Genomic DNA, 23,035 nt, shown 5'->3' with positions numbered 1-23,035 from the left:
TAATCCGCACTTGGGATGGGCGCCCAGCATCCACTACGGACTCCGAGAAATAGAATTATCGGTAAGTAAATTCTTATTTTCTCTATCGTCCTAAGTGGATGCTGGGGTTCCTGAAAGGACCATGGGGATTATACCAAAGCTCCCAAACGGGCGGGAGAGTGCGGATGACTCTGCAGCACCGAATGAGAGAATTCCAAGTCCTCTTTTGCCAGGGTATCAAATTTGTAGAATTTTACAAACGTGTTTTCCCCCGACCACGTAGCTGCTCGACAGAATTGTAATGCCGAGACCCCTCGGGCAGCCGCCCAAGATGAGCCCACCTTCCTTGTGGAATGGGCCTTAACAGATTTAGGCTGTGGCAGGCCTGCCACAGAATGAGCAAGTTGAATTGTGTTACAAATCCAACGAGCAATCGTCTGCTTAGAAGCAGGGGCACCCAACTTGTTGGGTGCATATAGTATCAACAGCGAGTCAGATTTTCTGACTTCAGCCGTCCTTGAAATGTATATTTTTAAGGCTCTGACAACGTCCAACAACTTGGAGTCCTCCAAGTCGCCAGTGGCCGCAGGCACCACAATAGGTTGGTTCAGGTGAAACGCTGATACCACCTTAGGGAGAAAATGCGGACGAGTCCTCAGTTCTGCCCTATCCGAATGGAAGATTAGATAAGGGCTTTTATAAGATAAAGCCGCCAATTCAGATACTCTCCTGGCGGAAGCCAGGGCCAGTAACATAGTCACTTTCCATGTGAGATATTTAAAATCCACCTTTTTCAATGGTTCAAACCAATGGGATTTGAGGAAATCTAAAACTACATTTAGATCCCACGGTGCCACCGGAGGCACCACAGGAGGCTGTATATGCAGTACTCCTTTAACAAAAGTCTGTACCTCAGGAACTGAGGCCAATTCTTTTTGGAAGAATATTGACAGGGCCGAAATTTGAACCTTAATAGATCTCAATTTGAGACCCATAGACAATCCTGATTGTAGGAAATGTAGGAAACGACCCAGTTGAAATTCCTCCGTCGGAACACTCCGATCCTCGCACCACGCGACATATTTTCGCCAAATGCGGTGATAATGTTTCGCGGTGACTTCCTTCCTTGCCTTAATCAAGGTAGGAATGACTTCTTCTGGAATGCCTTTTCCTTTTTAGGATCTGGCGTTCAACCGCCATGCCGTCAAACGCAGCCGCGGTAAGTCTTGAAAGAGACAGGGACCCTGTTGTAGCAGGTCCCTTCTCAGAAGTAGAGGGCACGGGTCGTCCGTGACCAACTCTTGAAGTTCCGGGTACCAAGTCCTTCTTGGCCAATCCGGAGCCACTAGTATTGTTCTTACTCCTCCTCACCGTATAATCTTCAATACCTTTGGTATGAGAGGCAGAGGAGGAAACACATATACTGATTTGTACACCCAAGGTGTTACCAGTGCGTCCACAGCTATTGCCTGTGGATCTCTTGACCTGGCGCAATACTTGTCCAGTTTCTTGTTGAGGCGAGACGCCATCATGTCTACCATTGGTCTTTCCCAACAGTTTATTAGCATGTGGAAGACTTCTGGATGAAGACCCCCCTCTCCCGGGTGAATATCGTGTCTGCTGAGGAAGTCTGCTTCCCAGTTGTCCACGCCCGGGAAGAACACTGCTGACAGTGCTATTACGTGATTCTCCGCCCAGCGAAGAATCTTGGCAGCTTCTGCCATTGCACTCCTGCTTCTTGTGCCGCCCTGTCTGTTTACATGGGCGACCGCCGTGATGTTGTCCGACTGAATCAACACCGGTTTTCCTTGCAGGAGTGGTTCCGCCTGGCTTAGAGCATTTTAGATTGCTCTTAGTACCAGAATGTTTATGTGAAGAGACTTTTCCAGGTTCGTCCATACCCCCTGGAAGTTTCTTCCTTGTGTGACTGCTCCCCAACCTCTCAGGCTGGCGTCCGTGGTCACCAGGATCAAATCCTGTATGCCGAATCTGCGGCCCTCCAATAGATGAGCCTTTTGCAACCACCACAGAAGATATACCCTTGTCCTTGGCGACAGGGTTATTCGCAGGTGCATCTGAGGATGCGACCCTGACCATTTGTCCAACAGATCCCTTTGGAAAATTCTTGCATGGAATCTGCCGAATGGAATTGCTTCGTAAAAAGCCACCATTTTTCCCAGGACTCTTGTGCATTGATGTACAGACACCTTTCCTGGTTTTAGGAGGTTCCTGACAGGTCGGATAACTCCTTGGCTTTTTCCTCGGGAAGAAAAACCTTTTTCTGAACCGTGTCCAGAATCATCCCTAGGAACAGCAGACGTATCGTCGGAAAACAGCTGCGATTCTTGGAATATTTAGAATCCAGTCGTGCCGTCGAAGAACTACTTTAGATAGTGCTCTTCCGACCTCCAACTGTTCTCTGGAACTTGCCCTTTTTAGGTCGTGCAAGTAAGGGATAATTTAGATGCCTTTTTTCTTTGAAGAAACATCTTTTCGGCCATTACCTTGGTAAAAAGGCCCGGGGTGCCGTGGATAATTCAAACGGCATCGTCTGAAACTGATATTGACAGTTCTGTACCACGAACCAGAGGTACCCTTGATGAGAAGGACAAAATTTGGACATGGAGGTAATCCTTGATGTCCAGGGACACCATATAGTCCCCTTTTTTCCGGTTCGCTATCACTGCTCTGAGTGACTTTATCTCGATTTGAACCTTTTATGTAAGTGTTCAAAACATTTTAGATTTAGACTATGTGTCACCAAGCCGTCTGGCTTCAGTACCACAATATAGTGTGGAAAAATAATACCCTTTTCCTTGTCGTAGGAGGGGTACTTTGATTATCACCTGCTGGATATACAGCTTGTGAATTGTTTCCAATGCTGCCTCCCTGTCGGAGGGAGCCGTTGGTAAAGCAGACTTCAGGAACCTGCGAGGAGAAGATGTCTCGACTCTCCAATCTTTACCCCTGGGATAATACTCGTACGATCTAGGGGTCAACTTGCGAGTGATCCCACTGCGCCCTGAGACTCTTGAGACTACCCCCCCACCTTGAGTCCGCTTGCACGGCCCCAGCGTCATGCTGAGGACTTGGCAGACGCGGTGGAGGGCTTCTTTTCCTGGGAAAGGGCTGCCTGCTGCAGTCTACTTCCCTTACCTCTATGTCTGGGCAGATATGACTGGCCTTTTGCCTGCATGCCCTCATGGGAAAGGAAAGATTGAGGCTGAAAAGACGGTGTCTTTTTTAGCTGAGATGTAACTTGGGGTAAAAAAGGTTGGATTTCCCAGCTGTTGCTGTGGTCCCCAGGTCCGATGGACCGACCCCCAAATAACTCCTTCCCTTTATACAGCAATACTTCCATCTGCCGTATGGGATCTGTATCACCTGACCACTGTCGTGTCCCTGACATCTTCTGGGAGATATGGACAACGCACTTATCTTGATGCCAGAGAGCAAATATCCCTCTGTGCATCTCACATACATATATATAGAATGCATCCTATTAAATGCTCTACATGAATAAAATATTTTCAGTCAGGGAATCCGACCAAGCCAACCCAGCACTGCATCTCCAGGCTGATGGCGATCGCTGGTCGCAGTATAACCACCGTATGTGTGTATATACTTTTTAGGATATTTTTCCAGCTTCCTATCAGCTGGCTCCTTGAGGGCGGCCGTATCTGGAGACGGTAACGCCACTTGATAAGCGTGTGAGCGCCTTATCACCCTAAGGGGTGTTTCCCAACGTACCCTAATTTCTGGCGGGAAAGGGTATAACGCCAATATTTGCTATCGGGGTAACCCTACGCATCATCACACACTTCATTTTATTTTATCTGATTCAGGAAAAACTACAGGTAGTTTTTTCCACTCCCACATAATACCCTTTCTTGTGGTACTTGTAGTATCAGAAACACGTAACACCTCCTTCATTGCCCTTAACGTGTGGCCCTAATGAGAAATACGTTTGTTTATTCACCGTCGACACTGTATTCAGTGTCCGTGTCTGTGTCTGTGTCGACCGACTGAGGTAAATGGGCGTTTTTAAAACCCCTGACGGTGTTTCTGAGACGCCTGGACCGGTCCTAATAGATTGTCGGCCGTCTCATGTCGTCAACCGACCTTGCAGCGTGTTGACATTCTCACGTAATTCTCTAAATAAGCCATCCATTCCGGTGTCGACTCCCTAGAGAGTGACATCACCATTACAGGCAATTTCTCCGCCTCCTCACCAACATCGTCCTCATACATGTCGACACACACGTACCGACACACAGCACACACACCGGGAATGCTCTGACAGAGGACAGGACCCACTAGCCCTTTGGGGAGACAGAGGGAGAGTCTGCCAGCACACACCAAAAACGCTATAATTATATAGGGACAACCTTATATAAGTGTTTCTCCCTTATAGCATCTTTTATATATATACAATATCGCCAAAATCAGTGCCCCCCCTCTCTGTTTTAACCCTGTTTCTGTAGTGCAGTGCAGGGGAGAGCCTGGGAGCCTTCTCTCCAGCTTTTCTGTGAGAGAAAATGGCGCTGTGTGCTGAGGAGATAGGCCCCGCCCCTTTTACGGCGGGCTCGTCTCCCGCTATTTTTGAAGTTAGGCAGGGGTTAAATATCTCCATATAGCCTCTGTGGGCTATATGTGAGGTATTTTTTGCCTCTAATAAGGTTTTTATTTGCCTCTCAGAGCGCCCCCCCCAGCGCTCTGCACCCTCAGTGACTGTTGTGTGAAGTGTGCTGAGAGGAAAATGGCGCACAGCTGCAGTGCTGTGCGCTACCTTTATGAAGACTCAGGAGTCTTCAGCCGCCGATTTTGGACCTCTTCTCTCTTCAGCGTCTGCAAGGGGGCCGGCGGCGCGGCTCCGGTGACCATCCAGGCTGTACCTGTGATCGTCCCTCTGGAGCTAGTGTCCAGTAGCCAAGCAGCAAATCCACTCTGCACGCAGGTGAGTTCACTACTTCTCCCCTAAGTCCCTCGTTGCAGTGATCCTGTTGCCAGCAGGACTCACTGTAAAGTAAAAAACCTAAGCTAAACTTTCTCTAAGCAGCTCTTTAGGAGAGCCACCTAGATTGCACCCTTCTCGTTCGGGCACAAAATCTAACTGGAGTCTGGAGGAGGGTCATAGGGGGAGGAGCCAGTGCACACCACCTGATCTGGTAAAAGCTTTACTTTTTTGTGCCCTGTCTCCTGCGGAGCCGCTATTCCCCATGGTCCTTTCAGGAACCCCAGCATCCACTTAGGACGATAGAGAAAAGAAGAAAAACTATTTTTGGAGGCCACATTATTATAGGTCTAAAATCTAACTTTTATTCCATATACTTTGAAGATAACGAACATAAACGTTGCTCAAAAGAAGGAGGGACAGGGAAATTCCTCCTAAGAATATTAGACTTAAAAAACATACCTCTGATTATACTAAACAAAATATATGTCTATAATATTGTTTCATACTTTATACTGCATGTGTATGATATCGATGAGTATTTTGGTTGTTAATATCTTACCATATAACACCAATGCCAATGCAAGTTGGAGTTTGGTGCACTCCCCCCCCCCACCCCCCCCCGCCCCTTATAAAAAAGGGAAAACAAATATGGTGTGTGTGTGTGTATAGATATATACTGTATAAACACACACAACTTACAGAATTATACCCCTTTTCCACTAGCTCTAAAAACACGGGTAAATGCGCGGGGGCGCGCATTTACCCGTGTTTTTTTTTCTAGCGGAAACGGCCCCCTCTGCAAATCCGAATCCTACCCGGGTAGCTCAACCCGGTAAGCTGTTTAGTGTAAACAGAAGCCGTGTCGATGCGACATGGCTCCCGTTCACACTGTATGGAAGGGCGGCGCTGGGAGATCATCGTGCCGCATCACGAAAGCGGCACCAACCCGGCAATATGCCAGGTTGGTGAGCGCAGTGGGAAGGGGGGCTGAGCACGGGCCGCAGCCGGGTAGCACCCGTGTCAGGCTCCCGGCTGCAACCCATGCTCATAGGTGGAAAAGGGGTATTATATAGATAGCACTCTCAGCCGGTCTACATGGACCAGAGACTGCAGTGAATTGGCAGGGCTTCAGCTACGCTGTGTGACAACAGCCGGTAAGTTAGTGAGATTCATGAGATTCAGCCATCTGCAGCATGCAGAGTCAGCATTCACCGTTGGGTCCCATCTCACAGTCCAGCAGCAGTGATGGCTGCACCGTCTCTTGCTGCAGCGCAGGCTGAGCGGTACCGGATGAGAGCCATCCTGTACCTTATTGCAGGTATTAGCATGGCTCCTGGTTCAGAGTCAATTAACTCTGCAGAAGCAGGTGCATCACAGAGCTACGATGGAAGAGCACACACTTCGATCCCACTGTGATTCACACAGATGCTGCTGTACACGCAGGTGCCCCTTCAGGGCTTGGAGCCCGGAGGCAGGCGTCTCCATTGCCTCTTGGAGTTACACCCCTGGATGGGGATCCGGACTATAGATCTACACTAAAAAGGTCTACAGTTAATAGGTCTACCACTAATGGTAGACATGCATTAGGTCGACAGGGGCAAACGGTCAACACACATAGTAGACTCAAGTTTTTTTAAGTTTTTCCATTGCTTTAAACTTTTTTATACTTTACCATCCACATGGACTTACGATTGGGAATAGTAACCTGTGTCGAGCGCAGCGGTAGCGAGCCAGGCGATGGGACGTGGTACACTAATGGGGTTTGTTTGTGGCAGAAAAGTGATAAAACACCCCCAAAAAATGGAGTCTGCCTTTTTTGTGTCGACCATTTCCATGTCGACATTTTGACCCTGTTGATCTTTTTAAACTGTTTACCTATTCTATGTCGACCTTTTGCCCCTGACGACCTAATGCATGTCTACCATTAGTGGTAGACCTATTGACTGTAGACCTTTCTATTGTAGATCTAATAATCCACACCCCCTGGATGTCACTCTAGTTGTGCTGCTACATCATATAGGAGCCTACATCAGCAATATAGCTGCTTTATATTACCAAGACTGGTCCATTTTAGCAGTCAATCCAATTACTCGCAAAAGACATTGCGAATGCGATTAAGCCGGCTGTAAGACGCATTTATTAAAGTACAGCCGGATCGCAGATTTTTGTTCGCAGCCACGTATGATTTGAGCACTGAAAGGAGCAGCGAGGGGTGCGAATTCTGTACTGTTGCCAGCGTTTCAATGACAAGGCAACTCTCACCCTACGCAGGTAATTGGATTGACCCCTTAGAATACAGTACTTGGAACTGTTATAATAATTAAACTGCATTGTTAAGGTTTTAGAGTGGACCTTTTTATTTCTATTATTCTTTGGAGGGATTACAATAGTAACAAATGTGCTTGCGCTGGCTGTATATCATGTACAGACACGACTTACAGGCACAATCTGATCTGCTCACTGTAATGGTACTGTACATTGATTTATAAATTAATAGCTGACTTTTTTTCTGCCAATTCACGTCTCGGAGTCTTTATTATGATAAATCGTCGTTGCATTGCGTTTCAATTGTTGATTTGATGATCAGTATGTTCTGTTGAGAGATTATTTTAGAGAGTACAAATGTGTACATTATTTTTACAAATGTTTTCCTTTATGTTCTACAGCCGAGCAGGAGGGTACACAGAAGAGAACCTTCTCAAACTGGATTAATTCCCAGTTGTCAAAGGTAGGAGTCATGTGTAATGACCAATGACGGAACAAACTTTCAATTCCATATGTTTTGCAATTAACAAAAGCACAGTCATAGAAAATCCACTGATCGCAAAGTATTGCAGTAGACGAAAATACCTGGATACTGTGCCAGCACTATCTTATGAATGGAAAGAATTGTTTTCTGTTGCCTTCCATAGAAAGTGTTCTTTGTTATATTATTCACTATATATACACTGCTCAAAAAAATAAAGGGAACACTAAAATAACACATCCTAGATCTGAATGAATGAAATATTCTTATTAAATACTTTGTTCTTTACATAGTTGAATGTGCTGACAACAAAATCACACAAAAATGATCAATGGAAATCAAATTTATTAACCAATGGAGGTCTGGATTTGGAGTCACACTCAAAATTAAAGTGGAAAAACACACTACAGGCTGATCCAACTTTGATGTAATGTCCTTAAAACAAGTCAAAATGAGGCTCAGTAGTGTGTGTGGCCTCCACGTGCCTGTATGACCTCCCTACAACGCCTGGGCATGCTCCTGATGAGGTGGTGGATGGTCTCCTGAGGGATCTCCTCCCAGACCTGGACTAAAGCATCCACCAACTCCTGGACAGTCTGTTGTGCAACGTGGCGTTGGTGGATGGAGCGAGACATGATGTCCCAGATGTGCTCAATTGGATTCAGGTCTGGGGAACGGGCGGGTCAGTCCATAGCATCAATGCCTTCGTCTTGCAGGAACTGCTGACACACTCCAGCCACATGAGGTCTAGCATTGTCTTGCATTAGGAGGAACCCAGGGCCAACCACACCAGCATATGGTCTCACAAGGGGTCTGAGGATCTCATCTCGGTACCTAATGGCAGTCGGGCTACCTCTGGCAAGCACATGGAGGGCTGTGCGGCCCCCCCAAAGAAATGCCACCCCACACCATTACTGACCCACTGCCAAACCGGTCATGCTGGAGGATGTTGCAGGCAGCAGAACGTTCTCCTTGGCGTCTCCAGACTCTGTCACATGTGCTCAGTGAGAACCTGCTTTCATCTGTGAAGAGCACAGGGCGCCAGTGGCGAATTTGCTAATCTTGGTGTTCTCTGGCAAATGCCAAACGTCCTGCACGGTGTTGGGCTGTAAGCCCAACCCCCACCTGTGGACGTCGGGTCCTCATACCAGCCTCATGGAGTCTGTTTCTGATCGTTTGAGTAGACACATGCACATTTGTGGCTTGCTGGAGGTCATTTTGCAGGGCTCTGGCAGTGCTCCTCCTATTCCTCATTGCACAAAGGCAGAGGTAGCGGTCCTGCTGCTGGGTTGTTGCCCTCCTACGGCCTCCTCCACGTCTCCTGATGTACTGGCCTGTCTCCTGGTAGCGCCTCCATGCTCTGGACACTACGCTGACAGACACAGCAAACCTTCTTGCCACAGCTCGCATTGATGTGCCATCATGGATGAACTGCACTACCTGAGCCACTTGTGTGGGTTGTAGACTTCGTCTCATGCTACCACTAGAGTGAAAGCACTGCCAGCTTTCAAAAGTGACCAAAACATCAGCCAAAAAGCATAGGAGCTGAGAAGTGGTCTGTGTTCACCACCTGCAGAACAACTCCTTTATTGGGGGTGTCTTGCTAATTGCCTATAATTTCCACCTGTTGTCTATTCCATTTGCACAACAGCATGTGAAATTGATTGTCAATCAGTGTTGCTTCCTAAGTGGACAGTTTGATTTCACAGAAGTGTGATTGACTTGGAGTTACATTGCATTGTTAAAGTGTTCCCTTTATTTTTTTGTGCAATGTAGATATATAGAATCAAGACAGAATGACAAAAGAAAACAAATAACATGTATATGATAAGGAGATTGTTATATTTGGTATTAAAAATTATTATTATTATTTTTTTTTTCCCCCAGCACGCTCAGCCTTTTGTGATAAAGGACCTGTTTACTGATATCCAAGATGGACATATTCTTCTGGACTTACTTGAAGTTCTCTCCAATGAAGTCCTGGTAATTTGTAAATTTAGAATAGAAGACCTGTTGTTACCTGTTTGTGACGCTGTTGGATGGTATTCCAGCTGATACAGTACAGTGAGTGATTTAAAAGAGACTTTTCCACCCATTCCGCACATATCCTTTTCCTACACACTGATCCAGCTCCGGAAACATCAGTGTCCTCAATCCTCAAAAGTGTTGGTACTGTACTTAAATTACAGGAGTCCCCATGCTCTGTAGTAACTGTGGAAGTCATGAACAAAGTGCAACATACACCCAGAAAAAAACCTCTGCTCAATAGGCCGCCCAGCTCTTTAGAGTTGTCGCAACAAAGTGGGACGACATCTTGATGTGTGTAGAGATGAAAGTCTTCAGTGGTGCACTTTCATCTTAAATGGCACATTCTGGTCAATTTGCCAGTCCATTTAGTACCTATCCCTTTCAATAATATTTACATTTAACTTTTTCCTCTAAAATTATGCTCTGTATACAGTATGGCTTATGTTTTTAATGACATGTTAATCAGAAGAATGTCTATATAATAAGGCTTGATCTTTGCCAACTAGTGCAAAAGTCAAGACTTTTTACGGAGTGAAAATGGCTGTACCCTCCCTGCATGGGAAATAACTAGAGATGAGCGGATTCGGTTTTACTCGGTTTTACTCGGTTCTCAAAACGGCATCTTATTGGCTCACGGATGTCACGTGTTTTGGATAGCCAATAAGATGCCGTTTTGAGAACCGAGTAAAACCGAATCCGCTTATCTCTAGAAATAACCCTCCTAAAAATGTTTTCTCTCCAACTTTTATGTCATTAGAATAATTGTTACTGCCTTCACTACATCCAGCTCTGGCCTTGCATTTGCAAACAGCTCAGGAAAGGTGGAAATTTCTCAACCTATCATCTTCTAGGTGCTCTTGCGTCCAAGCTGCCATTTTGCCCTTTGTGAATGATCTTATGCTCACCAGAGAGTCCAACGCAAATCTAGATGTTAGCCAGCTCTTGTTTTTATGGTTGTGGTACTTTTCCAATTATGATCCTTCTGTAATTTTAAGCCTTGCAACATCCCCCTCACCCAGAGCTCCAATAGTATTGATGCTAGACCGTGCTGTAATGAGGAAGAGGCAGAAATCCCAATGGAGGAAGCACCACTGAAGGACTAGTGTGGCGGAAGCAGAGCCGGATTAAGGAGGGGGGCCCTGGGGGTAAGTACTCCGGGCCCCCCATGGCCTTAATCCAGCTCTGGGCGGAAGGAGAGGGAATTTATGAAAAATAATAGCATGTTTAACAGCTTTAACAGGTTACAGTTTACACTATGGGCCGGATGTAATGAAGTCTGAGTTGGCTGGAGGTGCGGGTTCCCTCCCAAACTCGAAAAGGCTTTTTAAAACGGAAATCATTTACAAGGTATGGATTTGCCTTGTTCATGGTTCAGCTGGGAACCTGCATCTTCATCCAAATTGGACTTCATTACGTCCGTCCCAATGTCTAATAAATTACAATGATTCCAGAAGACTTTGCCCCTATCCCGTTATTACTAATTATATTGGAAAAGGTTGATACCTCATCATTAGCTTGCCCTCAGAACACGTATAGATAACATAGGACGTGCTACCTATGCATATTGGAGATTATACATATGTGGAAGCATATTAGGACCCCACACATCTTTTGCAGACTTGTAGAACCTTATGACCAATGGGTTTGTAATTATTTAAGAATAACTGACAGATTTGAAGAAGGCATCAGTTGACATGATGTATCAAAACTTGGAGAAGAATAAAGTGGAGAGAGATAAAATACCAACCAGTCAGCTTCAAGCACGGCCTGTAACAAGGCAGTTAGGAACTCATTGGTGGGTACTTAATCTCTTTCCACTTTATATCTGTCTGAGGCTTGATATATTTCCCCTTATGTACCTGTTGACATTTTGGGCGGGATGTAGTAAAGTAAAAATGCGGTGAAACCCCCGAAAACGGGGGTTTTACCGCATTTTCAAATGTACTAAGACCCTACCGCCGTTTTTTTGCCGTCCAGGGTATCGCCATCTCTGGATGGCGATTTCCCATAGAAGCCTATGGGCTTCTTATCGCCGACCGCCGCCGCAGATGCAGACCCCCCCAGCATACCTTCCCACCAGGCTGCCCTGGACCCGGAAGGTAATCTCCTCCAACGCAGCCGGAGGTTCTTCCGGCTGCAGGGGGGAGGAGGAGGTGCCGGGGGCAGCCTGCTGCTGCTTCCCGGCGTGTAGGCAGTGTGGAGACCTCTGGGAGGTGACGGAGACCCCCCCGCAGACCACCTCACAGGTATCACGGGGTGGGGGGGGGGGGGGGGGGGGGGCTGCCGTCACCGCATTGCAATATTGATCGCATATGTTAGTACATATGCGATCAACATTGCTGCGATAAGCGGCGAGGGGCGGCGTTGTATCTTAATACATCCCGCCCTTTGTCTGTATATCTGGTACCTGTCAACGTTATGATGTATACACTGCACTGTTGAAATTGTTATTGTGATATAAAATATCTATATCTTTTTATCTATCTATCTATCTATCTATCTATCTATCTATCTATCTATCTATCTATCTATCTATCTATCTATAGTAAAACGTGCTATGTAATATATTATAGCACCACCATATGACATTATTTCATTGCATCAATTATATTATTTTGCGAAAGACGTGTAAACTTTGATTCTATCCTAACAATATTGTAATTCTGTAACTAACTGATAACAGCGTTACTTTATCTGTTTCACAGCCGCGTGAGAAAGGGAAAAATATCTTCCAGTCGCGAAGTAACATAGAGTCTTGCCTAACCTTCCTGCGTAAGAGATCAGTGAGTATCCCCCCTTGTTGGGCTGGAATATTTAATGATGACTTGACTTGTGAGAAATTTGCTCTGGACTAATAACTGCATTTTTTCTAGATCAAGCTCATAAATATTCATGTTGAAGACATCATTAGTGGCAAACCGTCTATTGTGCTTGGCCTAATTTGGCAAATCATCCTACATTTCCATGTAAGTATCTGTAAATCCTGTATGAAACACTGGTATGAGATAATCATTTATTAAAAAGTCACGAAGTGCGTCATTTCATTTTGTAGCAGAGCAGTGTTATCATCCGTACAGCTGGGTTAACAAAAGTTATTTGTAGTCCTTTTATCACTTGTGGAATGATTGGTAAATAGATTTACGTGATCCTGTCTTTCTGCTATGACGGGCAGAGGAGGGGACAACCTGATATATGGAAAGATTGGACTGATCGCTGATCTGGATTTAAAGATCTCTATTGATTTCAAATCTCCAGGCTCTTAAGCCTTATAGGTAGAGGTGGAGGTGAGTGTAGACGGAACTGCAGAGACTTTGACATATACCTAGCAGCTGTGCCTTTCCAATCAGTGTTGCACAAATTAGGATCTTACAGCGTGATAGGCCAGGGTCACTGTGACTGTAGTGCATATGTGTTATAAATGAACTGGAGGGCATTCTAATGCAGGGCCGGTTGGAGCGCTTGCAGCGCCCCGGGCAGGCAGCGGGGGCGTGGCTTCATACAGGGGGCGTGGTCAGTCACACCCCCTGTACAGTATGAGCGCCGCTGAAATGATGTGCGGTGCGCGATGACGTCAGTTCCCTTCGTGGAGAGGACCTTTGCTATGCGGTGCGCGATTAGGTCATCGCGCACCGCACAGTAAAGGTCCTCTCCATGAAGGGAAACTAGACGCTACGCGTCTATTTCCCTTCACAGCGGGGGGCAGCGGGACAGACCGGGGGGCACAGCAGAAGCTGATCTTGCCATGGTGCGGCACCCTTCAGATGGCGCTGGCGCCCTCCGGATGGCGCCGGCAACCTCCGGAAGGCGGCGCCTCGGGCAAAAGTCCTGCTTGCCCGTGGCAAGATCCGCTACTGTTCTAATGCTATATAATATGAACTGGGGCACTGTAATGTGGCACAATATGAAGTGGAGGCACTATAGTGTGGCATAATAGGAACTGTGGACACTGTATGTCATAATGTGAATTTGGGTACTTTGTTGCACAATGTACACTGGCAGCCTTGCAATGTGTCATAATGTGAAGTAGGTTACACTTACTACTATGGTTCATAAAATGAACTAGGGCACTACAATGCGGTATAAAAGTAACAACAGCTGCTGAGAGGTGTCTCTAGAACATTGGGACAGGGGCCCCTTCAGAATGTTGTTATGAGGGCCACAAAGTTCTGGCTACGCCCCAGTATTAAAGCTTGGAGGGATATAAAGTGGTGAGAGATTAAAGTACCAACCAGCTCCTAACTGTCATTTTTCAAACACAGGGGCCCATTTATCAATGAGTGGTAAAACGCGTTGTTATGATAAAACTTGTGTTTGATAAATGGTGCTCCAGCCAATCCGCCCCCAACTGTCATTTTTCATACACATGACAGAGGGTTGAACACGTGACAGTTACAGGCTGATGGGCTGAAGCACCATTTATCATACGCAATACGTTTTATTATTACCAACATGTTTTATCACTCTATAAAAGAGCCCCACTGACAGGAGCGGTTTGATTAGTACTTTATCGCTGTCCACTTTCACTCTTTGCAAGCTTTAATACATATGCCAATGAGTATTTTACAAACCTGTGAAAACATAAGGCAAATGCTGTTTTGTGGCATAACCTAGTTAGTGGTGGTGACTGCAGGGGTGCAAAATGGTGGTGACTGCAGGGGTGCAAAATGGTGGTGACTGCAGAGGTGCAAGAGCTTGACTGATGGGGAAAGCTGGACAGATTGGGTCATTCATTAGTAAATGCGGGTTAGGTACAGGAAAGCCTCTCCTACTGTGCCCACCTGCTGTAAGAAGATATCAAGTTGCAGGATGAGATATTTAAATGAGCTCAAAGGTGTGGAAAACAAGTATTTATTCATTTTCTTAATTACCTTACTTGATCCAACAATTAGAAGTGCTAGTAGTTCTGTGTTACAGGATGTTTTCCTCGGACAGACACTTCTTCCAGGCTGACAGCAAAGAGCCATTCTAATTAAAACTCACATCACTGAAAGGCTTTCATCACAACTAATTGGACAAACTATTGGGGTCATGCAGTTTTCTGTGGGAAGTAGTATGAGTCAGGATTGTCCGTTATTGCGTTTATAGGTGGGAGTAGTATGGTATGCCGGCTGTTGGGGTACCAGCGCACAGCATAACGGCGCCGGAATCCTGACTGCCGGCATACTTACAGCGTGGCGAGCGCAAAGGAGCCCCTTGCGGGCACGGTGGCGTGCCACGCTATCTATTCTCCCTCCAGGGAAGTCGTGGACCCCCAAGAGGGAGAAAAGGTGTTGGTATGCCGGGTGTCGGGATTCCGGCGCCGGTATACTGTGCGCCGGGACCCCGACAGACGGTAAACTGAAGACCACCTGGTATTGGTAGACCCTCTTATTTTGGGTGTGAATGTCTCACAAATGTAGCCTCTGTGCTAATTACATGACCCAATGTTTCTCGGCACCTGGGTCTTCCCCCGGATAGGGCTGTACAGATAAGCTTTGTGGAGAATCACTGCTTGACCATTCCAACTGCCAGCTGCCTGGGAGAAGTGTGTGGTTTCTGGAAATGTTACTATAATGGGGCTGATTTGGACGCAGCAGCGATGTTGGACGCAGTGAAGCTGATTTTTCTTCTACGCATGCGTCTAGTTTCCGAATGCACAGTCATGTTGTGATTGAGACACACGGGAGACGTACGTCTCAGAAATGTTTTGAAAATGTAATGTAATGTATGCAGACACACGGAAATGGTCCATGTTATCGGTACAGTTTGGATACGGATAATCTGCACCTGCTTGGCTGGAAGAAATTTGACTTTACGGTACACCTAACGATGCTCGTAGTGTGTGCATCAGTCCTTGTGCATTCAGATGTACTGCTGTACAACAGGAAAGGGCTTGTAGCGGTGGTTGCATAAACTCGCAAAAGCAACACAGGCAAAAGACGCAACACATACTAGCACTTCAGCATCCAACTCAGTATTGGGTCCTAGCTAGAGTTCCCCTTTATATCTGAGAATCAAAAACAATGCACCATTTGATTAGAATGTTTTATTATTTTTTCAGAAAATCACCTACAGTGAACATTTGCCACTGTGTGTGTGTGTGTTTGTGTGTTTGTGTGTGTGTGTGTGTGTGTGTGTGTTGGGAGAGGGGGCACATAGTATAAAAACAGTGAACCCGATCGCGTTGTCAGTATTGGCCCATCAGAATTTTTGGGGAAGTTATAATACTATTAGAATAGACATTCTCATATGTTGTTGTTTTTTTAATATACTCTTATCTACTTGTATGACAGATTGAAGGCCTGGCAAGCATTTTGGCTGCTGCAGATGACCAACAACCCGTTGAGGGTGAGAAAGAAAATGGTGTCTCGCCGACAGCAAGTCCATCGCCCAAGAGGAGCGCCAAATCTAGATGGAAGAGCTCAGCAAAGAAAGTTCTCCTCTTATGGGCGCAGGAACGGTGTTCTCAGTATGTACTTAGTGTTCTTGTAGATTATCGGTAAAATATTTGTATATTGAAATCAGAAACACGTTTTTCTTAAATATTTATTTGTCAACAAGAAAATAGTAATACGGAACTCAAAAACTAAAAAAAATGGTGTCGAATTCTAATACATTAGTTTGAAAGTTGAACAAAATTAATTTTAATTTGTATTTATGGAAATTTACCATGTTCTTAAACTGCTTATCCATACGTAATGCTTCATTCCTTTACATAATGATGTTTAATGTCTTGAGTGGACTCATCTCGATTTGCTAAGATGATTAGTGGTATTGGCCCTCATTCCGAGTTGATCGCTCGCTAGCTGCTTTTAGCAGCATTGCACACGCTAGGCCGCCGCCCTCTGGGAGTGTATCTTAGTTTAACAGAATAGCGAACAAAAGATTAGCAGAACTGCTACTAAATAATTTGCAGCAGTTTCTGAGTAGCTCCAGACCTATTCCTAGACTGCGATCACCTCAGTCCGTTTAGTTCCCGGTTTGACAGCACAAACACGCCCTGCGTTCGGCCAGCCACTCCCCCGTTTCTCCAGCCACTCCTGCGTTTTTACCTGACACGCCTGCATTTTTTAGCACACTCCTTTAAAACGGCAAGTTACCACCCAGAAACACCCTCTTCCTGTCACTCACACTACGATCACTCGAGCGACGACAAAACTTCGCTCGAGCTTTTGTAAATCTCCTAAGTTTTGTGTTAAATTGCTTAACGCATGCGCGCTGTGTACCATGCGCATGCGCATTTTCTACCTAATCGCTCCGTTGCGAAAAACGGTAACGAGCGAACAACTCGGAATGACCACCATAGTTCTTGCAATGGCCAAATCATGAATGGGAGCATAGAAACATGCTTTCCTGGTGTATCAAATAGTGACTTTCCACCCAAGTGCTTTTCTGATAATGATTTATCGTGCTTATTAAGCAATCTGGGAATGTGTGTATATACTTCTTTATAGAATTGTTTATTGTCCCTTTAAGTTATGTGTTTTTTTTTTAGTGGGCGTAAACTGTGCAACGTGAAAATATCTTTAAAGCACTTAAAACATAATTGCGTGTATTGGACACATGAATGACATAAAGGCCTATATTTATTAATAGACAGCTTTTCAAAGCTGCCAATTTTCATCGGCCGTCAGAATTTAAATTGCCATTTGTATGAATAAATATTATTGACGGTTTTAATATAGCCCAATGCATCTTTGGGGGTCATTTCGAGTTGATCGCTCGCTAGCAACTTTTTGCAGTGCTACGATCAGATAGTCGCCGCCTATGGGGGAATGTATTTTTGCTTTGCAAGTGTGCGAATGCTTTTGTAGCCGAGCGGCACTAAAAAGTTTTTGGCAGTTGCTGAGTAGCTCTGGACTTACTCAGCCGCTGCGATCACTTCAGTCTTTTTGGTCCCGGAATTGCGAATGGATTATTCGTTAAATCCATCGCCCAGCACCGATCCTCTTTGTGCCCGTACAACGCTCCTGCGCATTGCGGTGCATACGCATGCACAGTTTTGCCAAGTTTTAACCTGATCGCAGCACTGCAAAAAGTTGCTAGCGAGCGATCAACTCGGAATGACCCCCTTTGTCCCTTTATTTCATTGAACAGTTAAATGACAGTAATTTTGAAAAGTAGCAATAAGGGGGATTTAGCAGAATCGACAGGTAGTGTTTGTACGTGAGTGTCTGAGTGCATGGATTGTGCGTATGGCAACACCAAATCATGGAAACTGATGCAGGCTGCCTGGGCAGGTGTCTGTTTTATGTATGTCTTTCCGCCACTCCCCTTGCCGCCCTTATATATCCTCACTTTGAAGTTGCGGGTAGCATATGACTGCTTTACTGCTAAAACATGATGCAATTAGATTACAGACTCTTTTTAGATAATGAGATTAATTGGAATGCATTTCATGTAAATATAGTTTGTAAACCTTTCAAATGCACTTTTCCAGGGTTGCATCCATTAATGTAACAGATTTCAAATCAAGCTGGAAAAATGGCATGGCTTTCTTATCAATTATTCACTCCTTGAGACCAGACCTCGTCGATATGGAGAAATTACTGGACAAGTCCAATGAGGAAAGGCTGCTAGATGCCTTCAGAATTGCAGAGGATGAGCTAAAAATCCCCAGACTCCTTGAGCCAGAAGGTAAAATATTTCACTGTATTTTTCTGTAGGATACATAAATAATTTCCTACATCCATGAGTTCCGAGTTGATGTATTAAAAGAGAATGTAATGGTACAGGGAAAAATCTGGTAAAACATGGTAAATGTTACATCATGCAATGACAGTGTGAACTTTCACAAACCTCTGAAATGTTGTACCCCCACGGATTATACAAGGCCCCTTGGCCCAAATGTAGCTGCCTGAGGAATGTGGTCAGTGGTGACATTTTGTCAATGGAATCGCTAGATTTAAAGCAATCGTTTTGTTTAAGGTAAAAGCACCTGGTTTGCCTTATCACAATTTGCTGATTTCAATCTAGCGGCTACATCGCCAAAATCCCGTCTCTGGCTGCATTTCAATGGCTGTAACTTTTGGGTCCTTGTCTGAAGTCACATACTGTAGATATCTACAATCCATTCTGATGAAAGGTGACATGAGAGTGATGTGTAATGTACTTCTTCTATCACACAGAGGGCTTCCAGGGGAACAGAACACTCCGATATCTCTATGAAATGTGTTTTCTTACTTGAATTAATGCATGCTCATAAGTGTAGAAGCCGTGGCAACTGCACAGGGTTTCTGGGTGTACCATTGCTATAGGGACTCTGGGGGACATTTACTAAGCAGATAAGAGTGGAGAAGTGAGCCATTGGAAAAGTTGCCCCATCAACCAATTAGCAGCTCTGTATCATTCTACAGTATGCAAATTATAGATGTTACTTCAGTGCTGATTGGTTGCCATGGGCAACTTCTCCAATGGCTCACTTCTCCGCTCTTATCACTGCTTAGTAAATGTTCCCCTCTGTCTGTTTTCCCTCTTTAAGTGGAAGGACCAGTATGGCTTGTTTGACAGTTACAGAAGACTGTGCAGTGTAAGCAGTAAGCAGCTGTCCATCAAGAATTCAGAACTTGAAGGTGGAACACTTCTGCTCAACAGTCTGCTGTGCAGCCCTGTCTCTAATTCAGCCCCGTGCCCACCTGTGCATTAAGCTACGCCAATGTTGAAAACCGAGCGATATCATGATGCTGTGGTGTGGGTGTAGATAACTGGGCTAGGCAAACAGAATAGGGTTGTCCAGCATCTGGTTTCCTCTTACCATGGCCCAGATTTATCAAGCCTTGGAGAGTGATAAATTGCACGGTGATAAAGTACCAACCAACCAGATCCTAACTGCCATGTTTGAGGCTGTGTTTGAAAAATGACAGTTAGGAGCTTATTGGTTGGTAATTTTATCACCGTGCAATTTATAATTCTCCAAAGCTTGATAAATCTGGGCCATAGCCCTGATTGCAAGTCACGCAGGAGCAGGTGCCAGCCAATGCTGAAGATATAAAGGGGTGGTCACATGAAAATCAAGCTAAAGTCAAACCAGCGCAGATCTGTGCCAGAGTATTAGGCTCTTACCTGTACTCCAGTCTTCCTGAATTCCTGTGACCTGGTCCTGTGTATCTAGACCTCGTACTGTTCTTGGTGCTGACTTTGGTTTGATCATGTGCTGTTTGGTTTGGTTTTGAGTTGACTTGGCTTGTCCCGGCACACGTTCCCTTCATACATATTGATGCCTCAGCAGGCTAGTCTACCAATCCCGGCTTATTGGTCAGTCCCTTCTTAGTCCTTCGTCGGCACCTCGTACCTGGAGGCAAATCTCATGGCCATGACCTGCAAGCCACCCAACAGGGAAGAGCATACCTCCTTGCAAGGGCACCTGATGAAGTCCTGGGTGGTGTTAGATTTCGTTCCTGAGTGTCAGTACAAATCCATGTTGGCATAAGAGGTTCCAAAAACTCTTTGTGAATTGTGGCAAGAATCTACTGTACTTATCGTACACAAAACACAACTAAAAGTAAGAGAAGCTGACAAAAGATTATCTACTACAACAGATGTTATGAAGGCCACGTGCTGGCTATATTCAGTGGCTCAGGATTCCACTGTGATAACCGAGAAACAATTCAGTACAACTTCTGCTTAAGTCTTCAGAACACAAATGTTTTTGTGTCATTTCCTATCAGACGCTGTTTCCTAAATGCTTGTCATCTCTTTTTTACTTAATGATCTATTTCATGTAGGGCTTAATGATCCCTATGTGCAGAGCCAACCATGTTGCATTCACCACATGGTGACCCCATTGGAACACGGGTGAAGTATAGACACATCACATACGCCAATGGCGCTCATTCCGAGTTGATCGCTCGGTAATTTTCATCGCATCGCAGTGAAATTCCGCTTAGTACGCATGCGCAATATTCGCACTGCGACTGCGCCAAGTAATTTAACAATGAAGATAGTATTTTTACTCACGGCTTTTTCTTCGCTCCGGCGATCGTAGTGTGATTGACAGGAAATGGGTGTTACTGGGCGGAAACACGGCGTTTTATGGGCGTGTGGATCAAAACGCTACCGTTTCCGGAAAAAACGCAGGAGTGGCCGGAGAAACGGAGGAGTGTCTGGGCGAACGCTGGGTGTGTTTGTGACGTCAAACCAGGAACGACAAGCACTGAACTGATCGCAGATGCCGAGTAAGTCTGAAGCTACTCAGAAACTGCTACGAGGTGTTTAATCGCAATATTGCGAATACATCGTTCGCAATTTTAAGAAGCTAAGATTCACTCCCAGTAGGCGGCGGCTTAGCGTGTGTAACTCTGCTAAAATCGCCTTGCGAGCGATGAACTCGGAATGAGGGCCAATGTTTTTAAGTTTCCACAGTTTATTCCAAACATTTCAATAAAAATATTCTAATTATTATTTAATCTGTAACATATGTTGGATACTTATTCTATTTTTCTCTTTATTTCATAGATGTAAATGTTGTGGATCCTGATGAAAAATCCATTATGACGTACGTTGCGCAGTTCTTACAGTATTCGAAGAATGTGGTGGACCCTGTCAAAGATCTACCGGTGTGTAGCCTGTTGGTGCTGGGGACAGACACATTGAGCAAAAATTACCAAGAGGCCAATTTTCCATTTTTTGCAAACAATGTCGTTTTGACTTTGGAAATTCAACCCGCCGTTGATGTACACTGCGCGGTTTACATTAGAAGGGATCCATGCAGCCTTCTCCATAGAAATAGGAAAACTGTAAAAAGAAATGTGCAAATTATGCACATTCATAATTCATAACTTACATTGGGCCACTAAGCCTAGTCTTGTAGTGGACAAAATGAATGGTGGTAGCAGGGAGGCCCCTGAAGTTCCACTGATCAGCACTATGGGGTGGGGGGGGGGGGGGCGGCAGTCAGTGTGGGCTTTAATCTCTAGGCAAGTGTGGCCTGCAAAACAAATGTGCTCCTGCCAAGAAGTACCAGCACCATGCTGATAGCACTAGGGCCCCTACCCAAACCCCTTGGGAGATGGGTGGGTGTACTCTCTCAGACGAATGGATACTCTTCATTCCATCCTGGGTGCTTGGCAAAACCCCCAACATATATGCCTGAGTACTTGTCCCATTGTGAACTGCATCACAAATACCAGGTTCCAGGCAGTCAATCCATAGATATCAGTGGTAGTGCTGTGATTGGTTAGAGAACGACCAACGAGACACGCACATTTTTTTTTTTAAATGGTCAGAAAAAACATTGGAATTGATTATTTTAATACATGAGATTAAATGCATAATGATATTTAACACGCTGTCTGATCCTGAGATACTAGCCAACTTTTCGTTAACATCAGAATGCTTGTTTAATGCTATAGGGCCTGAATCTGAGTCTCGGGCAGTGTCGGTGCTGCCCGAGGTTGACCGATGTTTAAAGTCTGCGCTTGCCTCCCACTCGCACAGCGCATGACTCCCAATTGTTAGCAGTCATAGATGTAGTAAAGAATGGGACCACGTCTGTGAAATTCAGTGGGTGTACCTGGGAGGTAACGGGGGTGACTAAGCAGATGCAGGTGTGTCACAGGAATGTCGCTGTAGGCAACACATAATCGCTCATGCAGGACGCCGTACTCAGACGGAGAAACTGCACCTCTTATATGGCTAGTGTAAGTTTTGATGGTGTGTCAAAAGATGGAACTGCACCTCCACAAGGGGCTGTATGTGTGCATCTCAGTATTAAGTAAATCGGCTGCGACATTAGCATAAAGACGCGCCTACATCTGCCCAAAATAAGGCCCATAGGGGTACATTTACTAAGCAGTGATAAGAGCGCAGAAGTGAGCCAGTGGATATATTTCCCAGTCAACCAATCAGCAGCTCTGTATAATTTTATAGTATGCAAATTATAGATGTTACTTCAGTGCTGATTGGTTGCCATGGGCAACTTCTTCACTGGCTCACTTCTCCGCTCTTATCACTGCTTAGTTAATGTACCCCATAGTGTTAATAATGTAATCAAGCAACATTGTTACTTTTTCCTTTCCAGCATAAAGTAAGCAGCGCCATGGAATGGTTGAATCAGGAGGAACAGACATTAAAAACATTGTTTACGGAAATGAAAGATGAGACTTACACCAAAAAGTATCAGGTAAGACCGATGACAGCGTTATTGGGGATAAAATAACTGTTTCTGAAGATCGGTCTTAACGTAAGTATATATTTGTCTTTTATGATTTATTAGGCAATCCTGTTATTCATGAGAAAGTTTAATGAACAGAAACGAGTTTTCATAACCAGTTTGGCAATGGAGTCGCTGCCGGCAGAAGAACAACGACTTATTAAGCAGTCACTTGAAAATATAACGTTCCAGGTGA

At 45.1% G+C, this 23,035-nt stretch overlaps 1 protein-coding gene across 2 annotated transcripts in view; it reads left to right on the top strand.

Moving 5' to 3' along the window:
- The window catches only part of SYNE2 (spectrin repeat containing nuclear envelope protein 2), a 447,442-nt gene that overhangs the window by 85,110 nt on the left and 339,297 nt on the right, over positions 1-23,035 (top strand). For both annotated transcript variants that reach the window (XM_063947243.1, XM_063947242.1), the window contains exons 3-11: positions 7,603-7,664; positions 9,570-9,665; positions 12,416-12,493; positions 12,584-12,676; positions 15,983-16,158; positions 18,130-18,326; positions 21,144-21,244; positions 22,708-22,809; positions 22,903-23,031. In XM_063947243.1, the coding sequence (XP_063803313.1) occupies positions 7,603-7,664; positions 9,570-9,665; positions 12,416-12,493; positions 12,584-12,676; positions 15,983-16,158; positions 18,130-18,326; positions 21,144-21,244; positions 22,708-22,809; positions 22,903-23,031 (1,034 nt within the window). The remainder of the gene's footprint in view (positions 1-7,602; positions 7,665-9,569; positions 9,666-12,415; positions 12,494-12,583; positions 12,677-15,982; positions 16,159-18,129; positions 18,327-21,143; positions 21,245-22,707; positions 22,810-22,902; positions 23,032-23,035) is intronic.

This window comes from Pseudophryne corroboree, chromosome 12 (genome assembly GCF_028390025.1).
Source record: "Pseudophryne corroboree isolate aPseCor3 chromosome 12, aPseCor3.hap2, whole genome shotgun sequence".
In the NCBI taxonomy this organism is placed as follows: domain Eukaryota; kingdom Metazoa; phylum Chordata; class Amphibia; order Anura; family Myobatrachidae; genus Pseudophryne; species Pseudophryne corroboree.
Note: the sequence above shows the minus strand (reverse complement) of the source record. Positions and strands in the feature narration are given on the sequence as shown.